We start from the raw sequence: 24,666 nt of genomic DNA on the forward strand, positions 1-24,666 counted from the left end.
CGCAATATGCAAATGACCTGCAAAATTGGTGTCGGGAGTGAAATACCCAAAGAAAATGAATGAAATCAATGACTGTTCCTTTTCACCATAGAAGAAGGCGTTGCAGCTTTATGGTCAAAGGAAGCAAGTTACGCATACAATTATTACCATTCCCTGCTTCCTCATATCATTTGGAATCATTAGCTCATCATCAGGCTTGGGAAGCCCTATCAAAATACACGCGTCAGTCATTCCGCATGACGTCACGTACAACTATACAATATTATGCCAAGTATCCGATGGCATTTTAGCCAAATCAGTATCGCTTTCAATATTATTCTGATTGAGATTATTTGACCTGATTAATATAAATTAACATTAGCGTACCTAGCCGAATAAACTGCTTAGCAAGTTGCAATCCGATAGATTATGCTTTTGAGAATTCAGATTATCACACGCCACTGAACTGCTTAATGAGATACCGCATGCATTCGCGTATGAAATTATTCCTTTCGGACCATCAATGTAGTTCCATTTGGCTACAGCCGTAAACTTCACACAATCCACGGTTGGGACAAGAGCAACTCATAGCAGGTCGCAGTCTAACAGTGAAGATGTATTCTATGCCATCAAAGATGACATCCTCTTGAACGCATCATCCAAACAGAATTGTCTAGGCGAAATGATGGCAATAATAGTAGCCCGTCCACCCCACCACCACCAGCTCAAGATGCCGTCAAGTTGTGGAAAATTGTATGCTTTGCGAACCGTAAACCACTTCCTTATTATCGCTCCAATTTCTCCTAATAGTGGAAAGGGGTTTGCTACGTTACAAGTGGCGAGGCGGAGATCAAGGGGAGTCTGAGGTCATTTCATTTGGTCGCATCATAAATCATACCACGGTGCGGCGGTGGCCCCTTGCAGGCACAGCAGCGCGGTTACATAGTCCGACTAACTAAACTATAGCCTCAAACGGCAACAGTGTGATGTATTAAATCGTCCTTTGAAGCGTTATATTTCATTAGGCTATACGCAGCTATTTTACCAACCACTGACGGCCGACCACCGAGTGTGGTGCCAACAGAAGTGTGCTTAGGGTGGTTGTCGGTCGGATTTCAAATCCAGCATGTGGGATATGGTTTCCACCATGACAAATCACCCCGAGCCATTTCCGGCTCTATGTGACACGCTTCTCCTTCGGTGGACTGGTGGCTGACCGACGCGCAAAAGGCTTGTGCATTAGGGCGCTTCAAAAAAAATCCGCCTGCCTATTTGATTATAAAATATTTTTCATATTTTATCGAAATATATGTGAAGCATAAAAATGCAGTATTTTTCTTCTCCTTATTAGGGTATGGTCCCAACTAGAACCAAGCCTGCTTCTCAGCGTGCTATAAGAACTTCCACAGTTATTAACGGACGTATTCATCTGCCAATGACCATTTTACATGTGTATATCGAGTGGCAGGCCCGAAGATACTCTGTGCCCAATAGTCAAGGAAATTTCCATTAGGAAAAGCTCCGGAATAAACTGCTAGGTACCCGCGCCTTTCCAGTTGTGCAGTGGCGTAGTAACCCGAGCAGTAGAAAATAGCTGAAGAATACCTAGCTCAGGTATGGAAAACCTAATACCTACAACCTGAATGAGGTATTGAGAAGCCCTGCATAAGAGGTAAAATACCTAAAATAATAACTGGTGTGTATTCTGTGCATAACACGTGAATAATGGCATCAGGTATGGCAATACCTAAATAATAATCGGCGATTTTTCCATACAAATAGTGATTTTTCAATAATTGAATGATACCTCAAGCAGTCCTCAACACCAAACCAATAACTCGTCGAGGTATTTTATAAATACCTAGAAAATACCAAAATAAGGTATTTTAAATACCTGGATAACCGGCCAATACCTCGTCTTGGTATGATACCTGATTTTGGTATGCTGCAGTTATGTGTCAGTTATTCGTTTCTGCTCGGGAAGGGGGTGCGGAGAGTGCGGTCCGCCTCGGGCCCCCGAATTCGGGGGACGCCCAAATCAGGGAAGGTTTCTTACACTAGTTTGAATGAAGTTCTTTAAATAGTGAAAGTTTCCCATAAATACAGGTTGAATACTTCGCAAATCTGCTGATTTTTTTATTATCTTACAAATTGTTACGAAGGGTCACAGAATACAATGAAATTCGTTTATATGTAGGATTCATATGTATAAATGAACAAAAACTGAATTGAAAAAATAATCAGGGTCGCCTAATTTTTCCGAAAATCTTCAGTAAAAAAAAACATTTTACACAGACGCCACCTACTTTGAAAAATCATAACTCAAGAACGAAGCATCGTAGACACATTTTTTGTGAAATCATGAGCTAATTTTCGCAGAAATTCAAAAAAATACGAAATGAAAATTGTTTTCCACAAATATTTTCACTGGTGAGGAGAATTGGTTGGAAAAGTCGGTAAAGCTAATAAGAAAGTCCGGAAAAATTCTCTAAGAAATATTTTTGGAAGGGAACTACGTAAGCTATATTCTATGAAATTTTCAAGATGTGGTTCTCTCTGTTCCTGAGTTAAGACCAATTTTATGGAAGTTGTCCTGATGTGCAATATGATACATTTGTTTAAATCATAACTTAAGAACAACTTAAGCATCGTAGACACATTTTTTGTGAAATCATACAGAGCGTTCATGATTAACAAAAAAAATAATCATGATTAATCATTGATGATTAAAGTTCCAATTTTGGTGATTATTGATTATGATTAATGATTAATTTGATTTTTTGGATGATTAAAGATTATGATTAATGATTAAAATTAGTTTTATATGTGATTATTGATTATGATTAATGATTAAAAAGGGCTAACTGATTAAAAATCATGATTAATCATGATTAGTCAATCACGAAAACTGGAAATGATCAAAACATATTTATTGTTTAACATGTTTTTGAAGTTTCAAAAATAAAAGGTAACTCTGTCCGGGAGATTTTTGAAAAAAAAAATCATAAATTGTATTATTTAGAACAGCATTAGAACCAATTTAAATTGGATCATATATTTTACATGGTGAATCATTTTTGGTGATGAATGGTTAATGATTGATTAATATTTTTTTTCTTATGATTATGATTACTGATTAATGATTAGATTGCAAAATCAGTGTGATTAAGATTAATGATTAATGATTAAATGAGTTTTTTTGTGATTATGATTAATGATTTTGATTAATCTTAATCATTAATCATTAATCATGATTAAATTTATGATTAATCATTAACGCTCTGAATCATAGGCAAATTTTCTCAGAAATGCAAAAAAAAAAAAAAATGCGAAATGAAAAATGTTTTCCACAAAATTTTCCACTGATGAGGAATACCGGTTGGAAAAGTCGAAAAAGCTAATAAGAAGTCCGGAAAATTCTCAAAAAACATTTTTGGAAGGGAACTGCATAAGCTATATTCTGTGAAATTTTCCTCATGTGCTATATGATAAATTTTCTTTGGAAAATCATAACTCAAGAACGAAGCATAGTAGACACATTTTTTTTTTGTGAAATCATAAGCAAATTTTCTCAGAAATTCAAAAAAAAAATACGAAATGAAAAATGTTTCCACAAAATGTTTCACTGATGAGGAAAATCGGTTGTAAAAGTCGGAATATTAGCTTTTCCGGGAAAATTCTAAAAAAAACACAGTTTTGGAAGGGAACTGCATAAGCTCCTCTCCTCTCTTCTTGGCGTAACGTCCTCACTGGGACAAAGCCTGCTTCTCAGCTTAGTGTTCAATGAGCACTTCCACAGTTTTTAACTGAGAGCTTCCTCTGCCAATGACCATTTTGCATGTGTATATCGTGTGGCAGGCACGAAGATACTCTATGCCCAAGGAAGTCAAGGAAATTTCCTTTACGAAAAGATCCTGGACCGACCGGGAATCGAACCCGTCACCCTCAGCATGGTCATGCTGAATACCCGTGCGTTTACCGCCTCGGCTATATGGGCCCTACATAAGCTATATTCTGTGAAATTTTCAAGATGTTTTTTTCTGTCCTCCTGAGTAATGACTAATTTTGGAGAAATTGTCCAGATTTTGTTTGTCGATATTAATTTGCACTTAAAAGATCTTTACTCAGGAACGAAAAATAAGCACATCCTGAAAGTTTAACAGAATATAGCTTATAAAATTTCCAACATTTTGTGGAAAACAATTTTCATTTTGTATTTTTTTTTCTATTGCAAATAATATTTGCTTACGATTTCACAAAAAAAATATCGCGTCTACGATGCTTCGTTTCTGAGTTATGATTTTTCAAAGAAAATGTCCCATATAGCACATCAGGACAATTTCCACAAAATTGGTGAAAAATTTGCTTATGATTTCATAAAAAAATGTGTCTATGATGCTTCGCTCTCGAGTTAATCAAAGTTGATGGTATCTGTGGAAAATGTTTGTTTTTCACTGGAGTTTTCCGGAAAATTTGGCAACTCTGATTTTTTTCAACTTAGTTTTTGTTCATATACATATATATGAATCCTATCTGTGAAAAAAAAATCATTAAATTCTGAGAACCTTCGTAAAAAAAATCCCCAGTACCAAACATAGCTGTTGACTTAGCTTAAGGATTCAAATTCAGGGACCCCATTCATGCGATAACAATTTCTTAGGAAATCTTAAATACACTTTTCCAGACTAAAATTACTATTTGTGTAATAAAAAAAAATCCCCAGTACTAATCATAGTTGTTGACTTAGCTTAAGGATTCAAATTCAGGGACCCCATTCATGCGATAACAATTTCTTGAGAAATCTTAAATACACTTTTCCAGACTAAAATTACTATTTGTGAAACCCTCATTTCAGCTAATATCACGAATAGTGTTGGGAGCATAGATTGTTGTTCAAAATTAAGATCTGAGTACATGTCACGTCAAAACCGTAATAACAATACCGATTATTTTTTCTAAGTGCTAAGAATATAATCTTGGTCTAATTCCCAAAGCTATCCCTGGAAAAATTCCAAAAGTAATCCTCGGTAGAATTTTTAGAGAAATTTTTGAATAAATAAAACAAGGAATGCTTTATTCGATTGATGATTTATTGGATTTATTCGTAGGATTTTGTAACAAGATTATTGAAGAAAATCTGAATGAATCTTTGTATAATTTTCAGGAGATTTTTTTGAAGGCATACTTAAGAAATCCTAGGAAAAATTCTCGAAGGAATTCGTGAGGCGGTTTCTGAAAAATAACCTATGGATATTCTCTATGAAATCTTAGCCTTGCTGTTATCACTTAAAAGGTGCTGCTCAGCATTCTTAAATATTTCCTAAAGAATGTGGCAAAACAGTCTTAAAAGGAACTCCTAAAGGAAACTTTAGAGAAGTTTCTGAAGAAATTATTTTATTTTATTAACATATAGTACCAGCTCTGGTGGTTATTTTTCTAATAACTCTACTCACTTCTCACCGTTACCCTTTTTACCGTTTAGTTCAAATATTTTGTAGTTCGCAAATCGCTCGGTAACGGCGCTCGCATCGTTTTTGCTCTTATTTGAGGATTGCTTACTACTGCCACCTACTGAGTGGTTTGCGTAACACAGCCTGGTTAGCATTGGGCGATTATGTTTTCGTGACGATGATTTTTATCACAATTTATTCCAAGTGATGCGTCTGTTTGTCTGTGAGATACGCTTCCATTTTCATCTTGCTCAAAACAAATGAATAAAGCGCTTTTTATTAGAGTAATTTTTCAAAAGGTTTCAAAGAATGTTGAAGAAGTCTTATCAAAAATCGCAATACAAATTTTTGGAACATTTTTGTGGGGTGTGAATATACTTTAGTATTAATACCCTTGCGTGTCCTTCCCCTAGCAGGCATCAGTGACAGCCAGCAACATGACGAGGTTGTCAGTGTGAAGCTGCCTCATTGAGGAGAGGAGCTGTGGCGGAGCAAGTCGCCTTCATTGTGTGGTTCCGTATAATGACAAGTGATTCTACTGTAGTTTGCTAAGATGGTGGGGAACGGATTGATCCAGTGAGTTCACAAGTTTCTCGAAAAATGCTAGCAAACATTTTTGAAAAAATCTTTGTGGCAACTCCTCGAATAGATGGATTTTTCAAAAGAATTCCTACAGATTCTGTTTGAGGAACTTCTGTAGGAGTTCTTGGAGGAATTCTTAAATTATTATTCAATGAATTCTTCGGAAAATTCTTGGATAAGTACTTGGATGATTGTCTTAGTAAAACCTTGACGAATTCTTGTAGAATGCTTTCGAAGAAAGCATTCCAGAAATTCTTGGCGGAATCCTTGGAGGCAATGATGCAAATGATCACCTCACTAGTGCTCATCACAACTCATCAACTGTATATTTATCGCGTGCGATTGAACTGTGCACTGATCAGCGATGACCAGCAGCAAAGAGGTGGCAAAACGAACATGATGTAAATCACAAACGATTTTGCACACATCTGACTGTGCCGTCACACGCTCGCCCGAACAGCCGAACCATACCGAATAGGTTGGTTTGCGAAGCTACGGCACGAACGCTCGACACGCACACAGAAGCAACATTCGCATGTACCGATACCATACTAATAAAGCTTCCAGCCAACGATGCTTCGCGATAAGCTGTCGAAAAGCATCGAAAGCGATGAAAAGAGATGCTTGGCTAGAACGCAACGGCTCAACGGCGAAAAGGAAGAGTCAACTATGCTGAGCAGTGTTGAGTCCGTTCGTGTGCTACTCGTATGGGAGGTTGATTGAATAAAGCGAGGATGGGTGGAAACGTATTCGTTGTCGAAAGCAAATCGCATCATTTCGCGAATGTTTTCATCAAATAGCAAGCTTGCTTGGAGGAATTTTTGAAGGTATCCTGTGACAAAATCCTAAGAAATCTTCAAAAGGACGCCAAGATTGGTGATAAGGAAATGCTAAGATAAATCCTTGGAGAAATCTCTGAGAGAGTTATATGAGGGAATAGTTAAGAAATCCTTGAAGAAATTTGGAGAAATACTTGACTTCCGTGGAAAAATCATTAGAGTAATATTTGAAGGAACTCCTGAAAGGAAACACAGTGAAATATTTGAAAAAAAAAAAAAATCCAGAAGGACTACTCTTCCTCTGGCGGAATTCCAATGTAAATTTTTGGAAGAGTATATGATTTCAAATGAATATCTTAAGCGTTCTTTTAGCGATCTTCTAGAGACATTATCGATAGATGCTGGGGCCCTTTGCGCAACTGGTCACACGTTTGCTTCATAAGCAGATGGTCATGGGTTCGATCCCAGCCCCGGCACTTTCGTCAGTTGACAGACAACTCATAATGGACCTCCAATCGGGCTGGAAAAAAGGAACAACCAACAGCCACACATCAACATCATCGTGCTCATCATTCTACCATGGCAGGGTAGAAACTGGAAGCAACCAGTTCGATATAGTGGAATAATGGAATACATTTAGGCACTGTAAAACAATGGAAGTGCAGCTGCCAATTGGAACCGCTCACGTAGTGGACAAGAGACCTGCAAGTTAGTTTAAGTGGTTAAGAATAAAAAATATCGATAGAATCCTTGAGCACTTCGTGAACAAATGTTTCGGGAAATGCTTTATGAAGTCTTTGCATGAATCTTCTGAAGTACATTTGAAAACAACCTCAATGGTAAAATTTCCGCATATTTTTCTGTTCCATACTGTTTTTCACATCAGTCAGTAATAACATTCTTCTTTCTGTAGATGATTTTTTCTCGGCTCCCACTTTTTTTTTTATCGCTCTGTTACAAAAACCCGGCTTCTGACAAAGTTCTTCTAATCCTTCGCCTTCGGGCACGCCTCATCAAACGAATCGGCTATCGATAGTTTTTGAACATTATCTATCACTTTTCATTCTTCATTCGCTCCGTCGATTTTCTTTTCGCCTTTTATTCTTGTGAATTTTCGATGAACGTAGACACGGGAGCCCACGGCAACGGAAGAAACAACGACGCCAGTGCAGCGGAGAACGGAAATGAACCAACTCCCACGCTGAGGGAAGTTAAGGATGCCATGCATCAGTTTAAAACCAACAAAGCAGCTGGTAAGGATGGTATCGCAGCTGAACTCATCAAGATGGGCCAAGAAAAGTTGGCCACCTGTCTGCATCGGCTGATAGTCAGAATCTGGGAAACCGAACAGCTGCCGGAGTCCTCCACTCCTGAGTGGAAGGAAGGGGTAATCTGCCCCATTCACAAGAAAGGCGACCATTTGGAATGTGAGAACTTCAGGGCGATCACTATTTTGAATGCTGCCTACAAAGTGCTATCCATGATCATCTTCCGGCGTCTGTCACCTAAAACGAATGAGTTCGTGGGAAGTTATCAGGCTGGCTTCATCGACGGCCGGTCGACAACGGACCAGATCTTTACCGTACGGCAAATCTGCCAGAAATGCCGTGAATACCAGGTCCCAACGCATCACCTGTTCATCGAATTCAAAGCGGCAACGACAGTATCGACCGCGCAGAGCTATGGAGAATCATGGGCGAAAACGGCTTTCCTGGACGGTGTGCAAAACTGCGTAAGGGTTTCGGGTGAACAATCCAGTTCATTCGAATCTCGCCGGGGACTGCGACAAGGTGATGGACTCTCATGCCTACTCTTCAACATCGCTCTGGAAGGTGTGATGCGACGAGCCGGGCTCAACAGCCGGGGTACGATTTTCACAAAATCCGGTCAATTTGTGTGCTTAGCGGCAGGGATGGCATGCTCCTCAGTGTGAGTGCAAGTGTGCGCGGTTTTAATATGAAAAAGAGCTGCACTGTGCACATTTTCAGTGCGAAATGCCATCCCTGCTTAGCGGAAGACATGGACATTATCGATAGAACATTTGGAACGGTGGCAGAGCTGTACACCCGCCTGAAACGCGAAGCAGCAAAGGTCGGACTGGTGGTGAATGCCTCAAAAACAAAGTACATGCTGGTAGGCGGAACTGAACACGACCGGATCCGTCTGGGTAGCAATGTTACGATAGACGGGGATACTTTTGAGGTGGTGGAGGAATTCGTCTACCTCGGATCCTTACTGACGGCTGACAACAACGTGAGCCGTGAAATTCGGAGGCGCATCATCAGCGGAAGTCGGGCCTACTACGGGCTCTAGAAGAAACTGCGGACGAAAAAGATTCACCCACACACCAAATGCACCATGTACAAAACGCTAATAAGACCGGTGATCCTCTACGGGCACGAGACATGGACCATGCTCGAGAAGGACCTACAAGCACTCGGAGGTTTCAAGCGATGCGTGCTAAGAACGATCTTCGGCGGTGTGCAGGAGAACGTTGTTTGGCGGAGAAGGATGAACCACGAGCCTCCGAGCAACGGCGAACCCAGCATCCAGAAGGTGGCCAAAGCCGGAAGGATACGGTGGGCAGGGCATGTTGCCAGAATGCCTGACAACAACCCTGCAAAGCTGGTGTTTGCAACTGGCGTGGAGCGCAGAGAGCACGATGGGCGGACCAGGTGGAGCGTGACTTGGCGAGCGTTGGGCGCGACCGAGCATGGAGAGCGGCAGCCACAAACCGAGTATTGTGGCGTACTATTGTTGATTATGTCTTGTCTTAATGATGTTGAACAAATAAATGTATGTATGTATGTCTGGTGAATTTTTATATTTTCTAATTCTTCACACAGTTCCGCAAATTCCCACAGATTTATGATGTTGTCGTCTGCGTTAATTGCTATACTATTACTTCCAGTCGAAGGATGTATTTCCATTTTCTGGCACACCCTACTAGTGTACTGGTATACACGAAATGATGTTGGTGGCGTCCTTAAATAGCTGCTGACCGAGAGTTTCCCGGATGTGGAACGTGTGGATGGGAATTGACGACGGCGACGATTACGACGACGTTGACGATGACGACGAACGGATGTCATTCGTTATGATGAGGACTGATGATGGGGGTCTTTCTGTTTTCGTCTTTTTCACACCATTGGACATAACTAGCGCAACGCGCACTGCGAGCACGGAAGTATATATTCTTGTAAGCTTGTAAAAAGTGGCTGTCAATGAGCGGGGGTGGAACGATATTTTACGAGGACCATAAATTATTTATGTCACGGAAATAAAATTCGACTATTCTTCGGCCTTGGATCTAGATTTTTGTCTGTACGTGTCCATTTGAACGTCTTTCACTTGAGGAATTCAAGTGTTGAATGGTTATCGACGCCAGGGCATCAATGAGAGGCATTGATGTTTATTTATAAAATGAATTGTAATTGTCAATCGTAGTCAATCAGTTGGTCCAAGTATATATAGACGTAATTTCCAGAGGGGAAGGGGTCTCGAACCTGAGGACCGTCCGAATAAAAAACCCTGCATGCAAATTTCCACACCAATCGATCAAGTAGTTTCCGAATCCATAAGGGTTAGACAGGCAGACAGACTGAAAAACATGTTTCGAAATTTGTTGATTTTTTTCGGTGATCCAAAAAAAAATCAACAAATTTTGAAACATAAAATTCAACGGTGACTGAAACCCCACGAAGACTAAACACCATTTTAATATATTGGTTTTTACGAACTTTTATGAATTTTATTGAAAAAAAAAATGGATCACAAAAGATGGTTTAAAATTTGCTTAATGTGTATTTTTTTTTGGACATTTCGGCGTATCAGTCTTTTTTGTCAAACAGATTTTCAAACCTTTTAACCGTCTTTTGATGTTTCAAAATTTCGGCCGTTTGAAACCGAAAAGCCATAATTTTAAAATTTGGTGGTCGGGTTTCGGACCATTGTTCGCTCCCTGGAAAGTATGGAAACTAACCAATAATACATTCGTCGGTCTTCTCGTATTTTTTTTAGAAAGTTTTCTTTAGGTAGTGTCATGCTTTTTACAGGCATCCTAGACTAATAAACATTTTTGTTTGTTTATTTTTTTCCACGGATTTTAATATATGTATTACGGGGCATTCATGCCATAATAAACTTTTAATGTTTTCTTTCTCGTTTTCGGTGGTTGGCTCCAAGAACCACATTTTTACCTGTATGTTTAATATCGGCAGCATCAGAATCTACTGGCAAAAAGACAGCACCACTTAGCCGGAAAATTTAACTCGCCATTATAAATCAACCACTTAATTTGGGGCCGTTCCCACCCATGAAATGCCAATAAGGACGCCGTGCCCGTTAGATCGTCGATTACCCATTAATGAAAATATATGGGAAAAGTTGTTATCACACATGTACAGCATACAACACACATTCACATTAAAAGTTGCAATACATCCGCTCTGCAATGCTCACACCGCACCGCCAAGCCGAAAGCAACAGATTATCCCCCAGAGGCAGCGCCGAAAAAATCCCCAGCAAAAGAAACCAAAAAAGCTGTTGCCAACTCGTGATTCTGTCTGTTGAGGCTGCGGGTACATAATATACTTGCAATATCTCCCATGGCCAGCACCATGGATTGTTGTGTCGGTCAGCTGTCCGGCACTGAACATAAGGCTGGGACAGGCACACATACGCCGTTCAGTTTGATACATGAGCAGCTTATTTTGGTTTTTAGTTTTGTAATAAAGTTTATTTTGTTAACCTGCTGTTGCAAAGCAAAGCAAAGATAACCGTACACATCGTAGTTGCTACTCCGTGATTGACCAGAACAATCGAAGTTGCACAGAGATCCAAGGGGCTGTTCATAAACCACGTAGATCAAATTATGGCCATCTCAGACCCACCCCCCTCCCCCCTCGTAGACTTTTGTCCATACAAAAATTCTGAAATTTGTATGGAGCGTAGACTTTGGCTAGAAACCCCACTCCCCCCCAAAGTCTACGTGGTTTATGAACAGCCCCCAATGAATGGTGCTTGGGACTAGCTACACACTCTCAATGTGCACAATTCGAGAGTCAATAACGGCGCTGGCCACGTCCTTACGGTTATCGGGAAAGGGAAGGACTGTTAGTTCGACAATCGTTGTTACTAGAAACCGTGGAATCCACAGCATCCCCACAGTTGTCTCAGGAAGGAGTATTTGTTAGTAGGGTAGGGTAGGGTGTGGATCTTGGTGCCACCTTTGGTAGGTGATATGATCCACTAGTTATATGAAAATACACGACACGGGCTTCAACCCGATTATGATTTTTTTGGTCGCGATAGTAAGGGTAATGGTAAAGGCCGGGGTGGCCTCTGCTGTACATAGTAGCCGTCTCCATTCCACTCGGTCCATGGCTGTTTGTCTCCAGTTCCGCACGCTGCGTAGCGTCCGCAGATCGTCCTCCACTTGGTCGACCCACCTAGCTCGCTGCGCTCCACGTCTTCTTGTACCGGTTGGATAACTCTCGAGAACTATTTTAGTCGGGTTTCTATCCGACATCCTGATGACGTGACCCGCCCACCATAGCCTCCCGATTTTCGCGGTATGGACGATGGTTGGCTCTCTTAGCAGCTAATGCAGCTCGTGGTTCATTCGCCTTCTCCAAGTCCCGTCTTCCATCTGCACTCCACCGTAGATGGTACACAACACCTTCCGTTCGAAAACTCCAAGGGCGCGTTGGTCCTCTGCACGTAGGTTCCATGTTTCGTGTCCATAGAGGACGACCGGTCTAATCAGCGTTTTGTAGATAGTAAACTTCGTGTTACGGCGAACTTTATTCGATCGTAGAGTTCTGCGGAGTCCAAAGTAAGCACGATTTCCTTCCACAATGCGCCTCTGAATTTCTCTGTTGGTGTCGTTGCCGGCGGTCACCAGTGAGCCCAAGTACACGAACTCTTCAACCGCCTCGATTTCATCACCGTCGATATAAATTCGGGGTGGCGGGCGCGTTGATTCCTCCTTGGAGCCCTTTGCCATCATGTACTTTGTCTTCGACACATTAATGACTAGTCCGATTCGCCTGGCTTCACTCTTTAGTCGGATGTACGTTTCCGCCATCGTCTCAAATTTACGAGCAATAATATCAATATCATCAGCGAAACCAAGCAGCTGAACGGACTTCGTGAAAATCGTCCCACTCGTGTTAATCCCCGATCTCCGTATTACACCCTCTAACGCAATGTTGAACAGCAAGCACGAAAGACCATCACCTTGCCGAGCCCTCTGCGAGATTCGAAGGGACTCGAGAGTGTCCCTGATACTCGAACTACCCTCATCACTCGATCCATCGTCGCCTTGATTAATCGTATCAGTTTATCCGGGAATCCGTATTCGTGCATAATCTGCCATAGCTGTTCTCGATCGATTGTATCATACGCCGATTTGAAATCGATGAACAAGTGATGTGTGGGCACGTTGTATTCGCGGCATTTCTGCAACACCTGACGATGTTGAATAGTAGGCAGGAAAGTCCATCACCTTGTCGTAGTCCCCGTCTAGATTCGAATGAACTGAATAGATCACCCGAAATCCTTACACACCGTCCATCGTTGCTCTTATCAGTCTGGTAAGCTTCCCGAAAAACTGTTCTCGTCCATGATTTTCCATAGCTCTGTGCGGTCGATACAGTCGTATGCCGCTTTGAAGTCGATGAACAGGTGGTGCGTTGGGACCTGGTATTCACGGCATTTCTGGAGGATTTGCCATACGGTGATGATCTGGTCCGTTGTCGACCGGTCGTCGATGAAACCCAGTTGCAATAGAATACCGTATTTGAATCGTAAGTTTATACCTTATGTCCTTGTTGTAAATTGAACTACAGTATGAAAGACTAAAAAGGACATTCTTCTAATCTAGGGGATTACCTGAAACTGTAATTAAGGTTGTTGGGGGAAGAAAAACTAAAGAAACCAGATTGTAAGTAGACATGGAGTCGATTTCAGTTGGTTCCAAATGTTCATTCTAGTTTAAAGAACTCAGCACCAAACATAAATCGTGCGATTTACAAGAGCTTCGAAAAATCACCCAACAAGTAGAATATTAGATAGATAAGGAAGGATAGATAAGGTTGAAGGATTCGTCATTGACATAATCGTCATCATTGAAAGTTTGAAAGCAGTTTTCTCGTTCAAAGCTGAAATTTCTACAGTGAAAATATAGAGGCTATTATATTTTAATGCATAATATAACAAATGTTTGAATAAATGATACGAGTTTTGTTATAAATTTGTTACTGAAATATAACAAATGCCGAGTAGGTGCAAATATCTTATGAATAGCATATGAACTATGCAGTTATTACTGAGTGAATTACTGAAGAACACAAAATGTTATTGGTTTGATTGATATAGGATGTAAAAGATCAGAAATAATAGCAAAATCTAGTATGGTGAATTGCTCAATAATAGCTGGTTAAGATATTACAAGATCAAAACAATAGCAGACAAGATTTGTCGACCTTTTGCTTGAAAAAAAAATGTCAACATCCAGCATCTAACCTACGACCTTAGGATTCACAGGCGGCGATGCTTACCACTCAACTCACTGTTGTGAATATCATAGGAACAAGAGCATGATCCTCTTCGTTTTCACAGCTCAGAAAGGGGCACATGGCATATCACTAACATTGAGCCATCTCTATGGGTATATGTGTTCCATTTCGTGTAGAAGAGCTTAATTTGTTCTTATGTTGAAATTTTCTGATATTTCAACTAGAACAAAAACTGGATTCTACGACATTTCCCCGAAAACCATTACCCGGAATGCCATTTACTGGAAAACCATTTACCGGAATGAACCGTTTACCGGAAAACCATTTACCGGAATGTATCATATACCGGAATGTAACATTTACCGGAAAACCATTTATCGGAAAAGATTTTTTCCGATTTTTTTAGAGAGCTTTTTCGCTCTTTGAAGGAAGCACGACACTAGACAACGGACTAGCATGCAACGCCCAGTGGCACAGCCGAAAACTTTTCCTGACAGCTGCGGCGGGAATCGAACCCGCGCTCCTCAGCACGATGCGACTAAGAGCTTGGTGACCAACCATTTGATCCCATGCCTTTTGCACAGGCCACTACTTGACCCAAACCATGACCCGGTAGTCAGGTCATTTAGCTGAACACCAGCTTCGTCAAATAATGATTAGCAGTAAGCTGGTTAATCAATGGAACTAACATGTAGTTTACATACATATAGTTCATCACCGGGGTTACATACAATGTACTGAAAGTGATTGCTAATATTTCCCGCGGATATTTGCCCTTCTTTTAACGTAGGCTGTTCTTTCACGGTCATTGCCGGTCGTTATTTAACAGATAGAATCTGCATACACTTATTTCAGTCGCCTCGTGATACACCGAATTGAATTCAAATTTTCAAAATAATAACTAATAAGATATTGAAACCATTTCAATGCTTCACAATTTTAAATTATTTAATTTCTCTATAATGCTACAATGGGCTATTCTTTTCGTTAAGTGTTCTATAACTATTAAACAAATTCGGGACCATCCATGAAGTACGTCACGGTCCTAGGAGGGAGGGGGGTTTGTGAATGTGTGACAAGCAATGTATTAAGCATAGGAAAAACCCGTACGAGGGGAGGGTTGGGGGGGTTTGTGTTGAAAAATCCCAGTTTTAGCGTGACGTACTCAAAGGATGCTCCCTTCTTTGTGCAAAATAAAAAACGATATTTCAACCGTTCAGGATGCGGTATAGATTCAATATCAAACTGTCAAGTCGTACAGTTCAAAGGTTATTATCAATATTACATCGGTTCTAATATCCTGGAAAGACATTTTTCGGAATAATGCATTTCCTAGAAAACCATTTTCCGGACTGCCCCAATTCCCAAAATGATTCATTCTCCGGAAAGGCCTAGGAAAGTCTCACTCTCAGCAGATGTTTTGGTGTCTTTAAACATGAATTGATATTTTGTTTCATATTTCGATTATTTTTATCAGTTGATGATCAAGCTCAAGAAAATCAAGCCCTCAAACTATATTCTAAATATTTTTTTCTAGATTATAGAACTAGCACTTGGTAGATTCTCAGTTCAGTTCGCTTAGCAAAGAAGCATCGTTGGGCTGAATGAACATTTTTAGACTGGCAACCAAACTGTGGAAGAGCTACATGGCATTTGCTTCCTTTTCATCGAAGATTGTGGTTCTAGGTTCATTTAAAAAGTTTATTGGCAGTCGAACTGCTTACTGTATAGGAGATTTGCCCATCTTCAAATTCTAGGCTGTTCTTTCAAACGATGTAATGTTTCAGAATTGGCTGGCGACCAATCTATTAACTCCATCTAGCGTTGTTCCTTCTTTTTTTTTTCCTCCCCTGTTGGGGAAATTAAGCCACTGCGTCCAATAGGCTGAACTTTTGTGGCATAACTTCTTTAAAAAATGGGATGTTATTTTGACTTACACTGTTACAGTGCTGTTTGGCTGCCATGTTTATTGGCAGTTGCTGCTTTTTATATAGATTTGCCATTCTTAAATTAATAGGCTGTTCTTTCTAGTTGCATCGTTGTAAACTTGATTAGCGAAACTTTTCACTTTGTCTGGTATTTTTCCTTCTATTAAAAATGTGTTTTTCTTTCAACCAAGCCTGTTACGGAAATGTTTAAATAACATATATTTCAGTCTTAGATATTTTCCCTTCTTCTTGCAACAGGCTGTTCTTTCGATGCCTGTTTTCGATCAGTTAATTTTGATCTAGCCTGATAATTATTTGGCTTGATAATAATTGGGTTATTCAATTACATCTAGATGCATAATCTGAATCAACCATTACCAATCATGGGCAATCAACGTCATATAATCGCCCAGGACATAAAAATTATTTAATTTAATGATCCTTGGTTGGACTAAGAATTAAACCTCCTGTCTGGGGTGGCATTCAGCAGTAGTAACTATGTACATGTCTTAATATAGACTTAGACTATATAGTGTACAGTGTGTAGGAGCAGAGTTCTCATAAACATTTTTTTTCTGGACCTGCATATTTCAGTAAATGTATTTCCGGTAAATGTTATATTCCGGTAAGCGGTTTTTCCGGTAAATGATACATTCCGGTAAATGGTTCATTCCGGTAAATGGTTTTCCGGTAAATGGCATTCCGGGTAATGGTTTTCCGGGTAATGGTTTTCCGGGTAAAGCTAAGTTTCCTGTTGCCAAGTAAAGCACTCATGTAAAATTCCACCTTTTTCCGCGAGTAATTTTGACAACTGATCCAGTATGTGGAGGAACGTTACTTTTCCTTACGGAATAATAGCACGGAATATTTTTCCGCAAGGAAAAGTGACAGCTCCATTAAATTCGCACGGGAGGCGTTACGAATGTTACACTTATTTCCTTACTTCCCATCTGCGAACTGCTCAAGTAATTTCGAAGCGGAATCATTACTTGACCATTACTTATCCTATCTATTTGCACAGTACGTACGAAGTGGAAACTAGCCATAATGGTATAGAATCCAAAAACTGATATGTCATTTTGACTTATTCGTGCGATATTCTTAAAGTTTTTGAATAACACATCAAAATCACATCGAGCTATGCCAGCAAAACATGTTCGATTTGAGATATGATTTAGATATTCTCGTTTGCCCGGGATGTTAATATAATTTCGTTATGGCTATTCGCATGCAAAACACGATTATATCAACTGAGGGGATTAGAATCAAAGGGGTGTAAGTGATAAAAACCCATTTTCGAGTATATAAGGCTTAAAGTTTTTCACCAATCCATCATACCATTCAAGTATAAATTTCCAAATTCAACCCAATTTTCTTTGATTTTTTGTAATGTTTTCTAATCATCGTAAAAACAATATTAAAAAAGTTCCTGAAAGATACAAATCCGTAGAATTTTTTAATGTGCTCAGCTTAAAATTGAACACCCCAAGTTATCCATACAAACTTTGGTCATAAGCTGTGAAGGCCCGGTTCAATATTTTTCAACAATTTTACACTATGACACTTGCAGGGCCCCAAACCCCTGTTCTTTTTTTTCATCTTATGACAAAATTTAGTGTTGAACGATGTAATCAAACAATGTGTGCGTCTATGACAAAGATAGTGATCCAATAAAAAAATATCTCAAACAACAGTACCCAAATTGATATGCGACAATTACAAAAATTTGTGTAATATAATTTCTTCCTAGTTCACCAAAGTAGGTACCGTAATCCGGGGTCAAATTGATCACTTATAAACAACTTTTGCGCATAACATCAGTGGTAATTCAAATATTGCCAAAATAATTTCTGGAAAACCAGTGCCCAGTGGATCTCCATGGAACCATGTCTTAGAATTTTGTTCAACAAATTTAAACTTTGAGTTAAATAATTTTAAAAATAAAAAAAAAATAGAAATGCCGAATGAAGCATTTAAAACCTTATTACTAGTGAATTTAATACTTAAAATACAAAATTAAATTTTAATATTTACCCTCAAACGCCTAAAGGTAGACAATTTCATTTGAAATAAATGATGTCTATCACAATAAATGACTATTTAATCATAATTTTTTTTTTAAACTATCTCATGTTCAGAATAGCTACATAACTTCTCCACCAAGGTTCCACAAAAATGTTAAAACAGAGAATTTACGGGAAGTCCTATTAGCAATCGATTGTTTAGTAGCAATGATTTCAGCCTAATGAGAAATACATTGCAAAATCCTAAAAAAATATAAGGCAAAACTAGCTTTTTTTTCTAAAAAATAAAAGTCTGCACTCATCTCTAGACATCTACGAACCAGATGACGTAAAAAGTTCAAGATCATTACGACGCTTAAGAGTTCCTAGTATGCAGGCCCGGATTTAAGGGGGGGCAATGGGGGCAAGTGCCCCGGGCCCCCCGATTGAGGGGGCCCCCCAAGAATCCCGAAGCGCTATATATATTTTGTTCAATGAACTTATATAAAACACAGTTGTCCTGGAGTAGTTGTAATTGGGTTACCAAAAGTATCGAGATTATTTCATAATCTGAAATTTGACTTGAGAATAAATCGAAATCCTAAACTTCATGATTTTTGGTGCACTTGGCACTATTTTTAGAATGGATTTACAGTTTTTCTTCTATATGAGCTGCCATTCTAAAACCATAAAACTGTTTTGTCAATTTATTGATAGATGCAAAACAATTTATATTAAAAAAAACAACAACTAAACGATTTAATTGTTTCTCCAGAGAGGTATACAATATTCATCAGTTGGATAAAAAAAAGTTTCTTGTTTATTTTGGTGTACACGAGTTTCTCTAAAATTTGAAAGTTTTTATTGAGTTCTGTAGAAAAAAAAATAAAAACGTTTCTTAACAAAACCAAAGATTATTTTTTTTTTCAGAGTAAATTAATCGATGTCTGTGTATCAATAGAAATGTCATTTCATTGATAGTTTAACAATTCAATCACTTATTTGACAATGATTGTGCATGCTTCTGATGATTATACGATTATATTCTGAAACACATATTGTCGTCGCGTTTGAAACCCGAAGTTTCCCCACCCGCGGCAATTGATTTTCCTCCAAATCCATACGTGAATCCTAACGTCGGACGTAGTGCGCTGGGCAGCGGTCTGGCCCTCTATCCAGCGCACTTTGCCCTACGTACGTCCGACGCAGGGTTAAGGATAAAAATCAATTTTCGCGTGTCAAAAATTCCGATTTTCAACTGCACGAACAATACTCAATACCCATCTGCCTCAGTTCGTTGAGGACAGATGTTTTTATGGGAAAGATATGATAATTATTCCAGGAGATGTTTAGGAAATTCGGATCAATTTTGGAAACCTAGCTTCCTTAATCATCTCATAGCAGAGGTTTTACATATCAATATTTTGGGTTTCACCGACGTTCTCTTAAATTTATTGTTACAGTTGCCTCCTAAAGACCTTACTTTTTTCAGTCTGGAAGTACTCGTAAAAAATTGCAATCACAAAAAAAAACAGTAAAAATTTTCAAAATACGAATTACACAACATTGACAAAAAAATTAATATAAGGTTTACATCTTTAAAATCTTGCTTTTAGGGGGCCTACTCTAAAAATTTTGCCCCGGGCCCCCCGAAGCCCAAATCCGGCACTGCTAGTATGGAATTACAATGTAGTACCCGAATGATCAATTTGACCCCGGTTTACGGTACTATTTATTTTAAATACGAATAATACTTAAGATTAAAAACGAATGCAAAACAATTTTGAACCTTTAACTCTCCTTATCATGTACCTTTTATTTTTAGTTTTTATTAATGTGTATTTTAACTTAAATGCTAATTCTACACTCTTTTTGTGTACCTTTTAGTTCCCGCGGCAAAACGATGAAAATGGTTCGTATAATACGATAAGAAAGTTACACCCAAACCTCCATTCAGGTAATAAGTCGGGATTGCCTAAATAGAATTTTTACCTTAATGTATTCAGTTCATTATCTAAATGGAGTACAAGATTGCAGAGAAGTTTAAGAAGGGAGAGTAACTAGGAGATTTAAAGGGGGTCAGTTTCAGAGGGCTTTCAATGAAGTTTCAGGAGGGCGTTTTCGGTGGTGTCTGAGGGTTTCAGGTGCGTCATAGGGTCCGAGGGGAATTTAGGGGGTTTTGGGGGGCATTTCAAGAAGTTTAGTGGATTTTCAGAGGGTTTCCTAAGTCGTTACAAGAGCGTTTTAGGGAGCTTTGGTCTCAGGTGCGTTACATGGGGTCCGAGGGGGTCTCAGGGGGGTTTTTGATGGAATATACGAAGTTTCAGAGGATTTTCAGCGAGTTTTCGCAAGGTGCAATAGGTGTTTAATTTTCTAATCATGTTCATTCAATCAGAGCACCTATCAAATAAGAAGCGAATCCTTGGCATTTGCCAATTGTCATTCGATTGACTAGCTGTGCTAGCTGGGCGAAATTCCGCCAGACTGAAATACTATCGAATGTCGGGTCAATTTTTATCGTATGTTGGGCCACTGTTAGCTTTAAACCTACAACACTACAAATTATAAATTGGGTATAAAATGGATCCTTAAAGCCGACCTTTCCACTACTCACCGCATCAAAACAAAAGCGCCACCGTATATGGACGATAACACAGTTACGTCAAACACACAAGGTTACGGTGGAGCTATCTGTTCATTTCATAGCGGCCGTTTTAGTTATTTTAGTGATCCATTGGGTCATTGTTGAAAACACAATATTTGATGAACTGCTACAAGCAGGGTACGAAAAACGGATCACGCCGAAAAACAAACGCTTTGTCTTAAGCGGTGCATGTTGATAACAAATGCGCTGAGCAACAAACGCATGTCAAGAGATGAGAGCAATAAAACAAATATCGCTTACCGTGCGTGTGCCGATATTTCGGCTTTTCTGCTGAAATTTTCGACCCACATTATCGAATTCATGAGCATTTGGACGAATTAACACTTCTGCCATCCTCAGAGTCGAATTTCAGTTGTAAAACAATGTGAAAATCACGATGTGAATAGAACGAGACAAATATTCCTACCGTTTTTGTTGTGAACAAACTCGGGAGCGATTTTGTCATTATCTGCTAACGAAAAAACAAAGCGTAGTTGCCGTACCTTCTTTGTTGCCTATTTTTCGCTTGCGGTGCCATATTCTGCGTACACTGTCTACAAGGAAAATTCAACTTATCTTTTTCAAGTATCTATACAGACAACAATTGTGCAATTTGAACCATATCTGCTGTTGAATTAAACGATTCAAGACATCTTGCCTAAGAAGCACGTTGCACAGCATGTGTTTCACGGCCTTATGTCGGATTGTATAACGTAGTTGGCATCCATTCAACAGACTCTGGGAGAAATATCTAAAAGTGTAAAGAAATACTTACAAATGTATAGATGACACTGGCGTAGCTTCCTTTCCGTACCGTTCTATAAAGGCAACATGAATGAAGGATGGCCATTCTTCCTCACAAAATCTGGAGCACGATGTTTCAGCAAAACAATTTAGCTCTGCTGTAATAATTTCACTGGTTCACCTTCAGCAACCCACTCAAGTAATAACCGTTAAAATTCTTCGAATTCCTCCACTAAATCTTGACCTCTGCCACATTCAGGTATTACTTTGTGAAACCGTCGTCATCACTCAACCCCCAAATCAAGCACCGATTTTTAAATTTCCCATCCACCTACCGCCAAACTGAAATCCGCTTAATTTTTCCCTTCGAAAATTCACTTTGTAAATAGCACCAAAAATTCTTCTTCCCAATCGAGATTCCAAACACGTTGCGATTTCACGTGATTTTACGCATCGTCGCGCGTTAGTCTCGGAATCGGTGAGTGAGCGTCTTCTCGCAGTCAGTCAGCGCTAAGAATGAACCAACGCAACGAACGAACGGGGTCCTTCTGTGAGTGATGGTCCTGATGTGTGTAAGCCGTTGAACGATTCGTGGAACAGGAACAGCTTTACCCACTTGATTCCAAAGTAGCCGGCTCTATCGTCCCCGGCGTAGTCGTCGTCGTCGTCGTTGTCGTCATGGTTGGGGGTAGCGGCATCTGTGCGGAATGCAAAACGGAAAAAGTAGAAAACGTTAGTCGAGTGTGTGTGATTTGGAATTTCGCTGGCGGATATCGGTAGGTAAATGGTTGAACATAATTTTTTATTTCGCAGAATACGTAGCTGGAAGCCAGCACAGAGAAAAGCGGAAATCGCGTAATCACAATCGTGTGCCAGAAAATGTGCGGTGTTATCAAAGAATGAAATATGAAAGAATGGTAACAGAACAAGAATGGATGCGAGTTGGATTTGGTGATGTGAAGTGAATGATTGCTTTCCGTTCTGGTGTGAACTAGGATCCAGTGTTATCATGGACCTGTATTGCTTCAAAAGTTTAAGAAACATCTTCTGAAAAAAAAATTGTGTATGATTTGACTTTGGAAATGTAGTAGAGATGCGAAAAAAAAACATAACAATCAGAAACTGTTTCTATGCTTATAGAAATGAGATTGTCTATTCCATTTATATATGGTCGACACGAGATCATATTCACACATTTGAAGCATTGACAATGCTCAGCTTTGGATTTTTCCCCCCTGCGTGCCATTTGTATGATTTTCTCAATCATTTACCAAGAAGGCATTTAGGAATTTGTTGTTTATGCGTAACCTTCAATTTTCTCCCCAGGTAGATTGTTCGCGTGGGTGTTATTTGGGTTCTTGGAAATCCTTCAGATGCTCTTTTGTGCCAACGACACTTCAGAATAAATAATGCGCTCAGACATCATCATCACACCACGTTTTCCAAAAGTCTGTGTTCTTGGAAACTAGGCATTAACAAAATTGATTTGGAATTTTTTCAAGAATAATATATTTTTGTTACTTTAAAACCAATTGTAAGACGCTAAAATGTGTTCAATTGGACAAGAGAGAGAGATGTCTTATGAAAAACGAATATCTTTATAATTCTGTACTCTTCGTGAACGTTGGTCTGAAAACGTTAAGGAAATACAATAACAGCAGTAATTCATTTCGCGTTAACTGACCAAGAAAAAGAGCAACCTTCCAACCGACAACTTTGGATTCGATTTGAAATCATTTAATGTACTGATTTATGGCCACTATTATGGAAAATCATAATACCGCACCTCTGGTCACAGACCATGACTACGTAAGGTCTGAGACCTCAAAAATTTAAAATTAAATCTCTATCTATAGAGTTGCAATAAATAAAAACATACATACATACTTACAAAATTTATTTGTTCAACATCACATTCAAGACAAGACATAATCAACAATAGTACGCCACAATACTCGGTTTGCGGCTGCCGTTCACTATCCTCTGTCGCGCCCAATGCTCGTCAAGTCACGCTCCACCTGGTCCGCCCATCGTGCTCTCTGGGCTCCACGCCTTCTTGTGCCAACCGGATCAGTTGCAAACACCAGCTTTGCAGGGTTGTTGTCCGGCATTCTTGCAACATGCCCTGCCCACCGTATCCTTCCGGCTTTGGCCACCTTTTGGATGCTGGGTTCGCCGTAAAGTGCAGCGAGCTCGTGGATCATTCTTCTTCGCCACACACCGTTCTCCTGCACACCGCCGAAGATCGTCCTTAGCACGCGTCGCTCGAAAGCTCCGAGTGCTTGCAGGTTCTCCTCGAGCATGGTCCATGTCTAGTGCCCGTAGAGGACCACCGGTCTTATTAGCGTTTTTTACATGGTGCATTTGGTGCGTGGGTGAATCTTTTTCGACCGCAGTTTCTTCTGGAGTCCATAGTAGGCCCGACTTACGCTGATGATGCGCCTCCGAATTTCTCGGCTCACGTTGTTGTCAGCCGTCAGTAAGGATCCGAGGTAGACGAATTCTTCCACCACCTCGAAAGTATCCCCGTCTATCGTAACATTATTACCCAGACGGATCCGGTCGTTTCGGTTCCGCCTACCTGCATGTACTTTGTTTTTGAGGCATTCCTCAAGTAACCACAAGCATTATATCATAACATTAATTCTATCATATTCTGGTTTAGCTAATGCAAGATAACTTTTATTTTACACCTGTCAAGTAATGAAGCGTTTAATCTACATTATGAAAGCATTGAATCATTATGGGATTTTGACAGTTCGGTATAGTTCTATAGGGCCGTTGTTTAATGCTTCTTTGCACTACCATGTTAGAAGCTTCATGGTAAACAATAATGCAAGCATTTATTACTTTATACATGCCTTTACTAAAGCTTCCATCATTGTAAACAGAAAAATACGCCTCAGTTCGAAAAAAAAACATTTATAGAAAAAGAACCATTAAAATCAAAAGAAAAAGAAACCAAAAAGTTTCATGTATTGCTGCGTAACTCAGATGGTGCTGTTTGGAAATTTATATTTTGTACGGTTTAATGGGT

At 39.6% G+C, this 24,666-nt stretch overlaps 1 protein-coding gene across 2 annotated transcripts in view; it reads right to left on the minus strand.

Annotated features, from left to right (window-relative positions):
- LOC115259196 (uncharacterized) overlaps positions 1-24,666 on the minus strand; it is a 242,305-nt gene that overhangs the window by 148,729 nt on the left and 68,910 nt on the right. For both annotated transcript variants that reach the window (XM_062852541.1, XM_062852540.1), the window contains exon 2: positions 21,661-22,327. In XM_062852541.1, the coding sequence (XP_062708525.1) occupies positions 21,661-21,735 (75 nt within the window). In that variant the 5' untranslated portion in view covers positions 21,736-22,327. The remainder of the gene's footprint in view (positions 1-21,660; positions 22,328-24,666) is intronic.

This window comes from Aedes albopictus, chromosome 2 (genome assembly GCF_035046485.1).
Source record: "Aedes albopictus strain Foshan chromosome 2, AalbF5, whole genome shotgun sequence".
Lineage (NCBI taxonomy): Eukaryota > Metazoa > Arthropoda > Insecta > Diptera > Culicidae > Aedes > Aedes albopictus.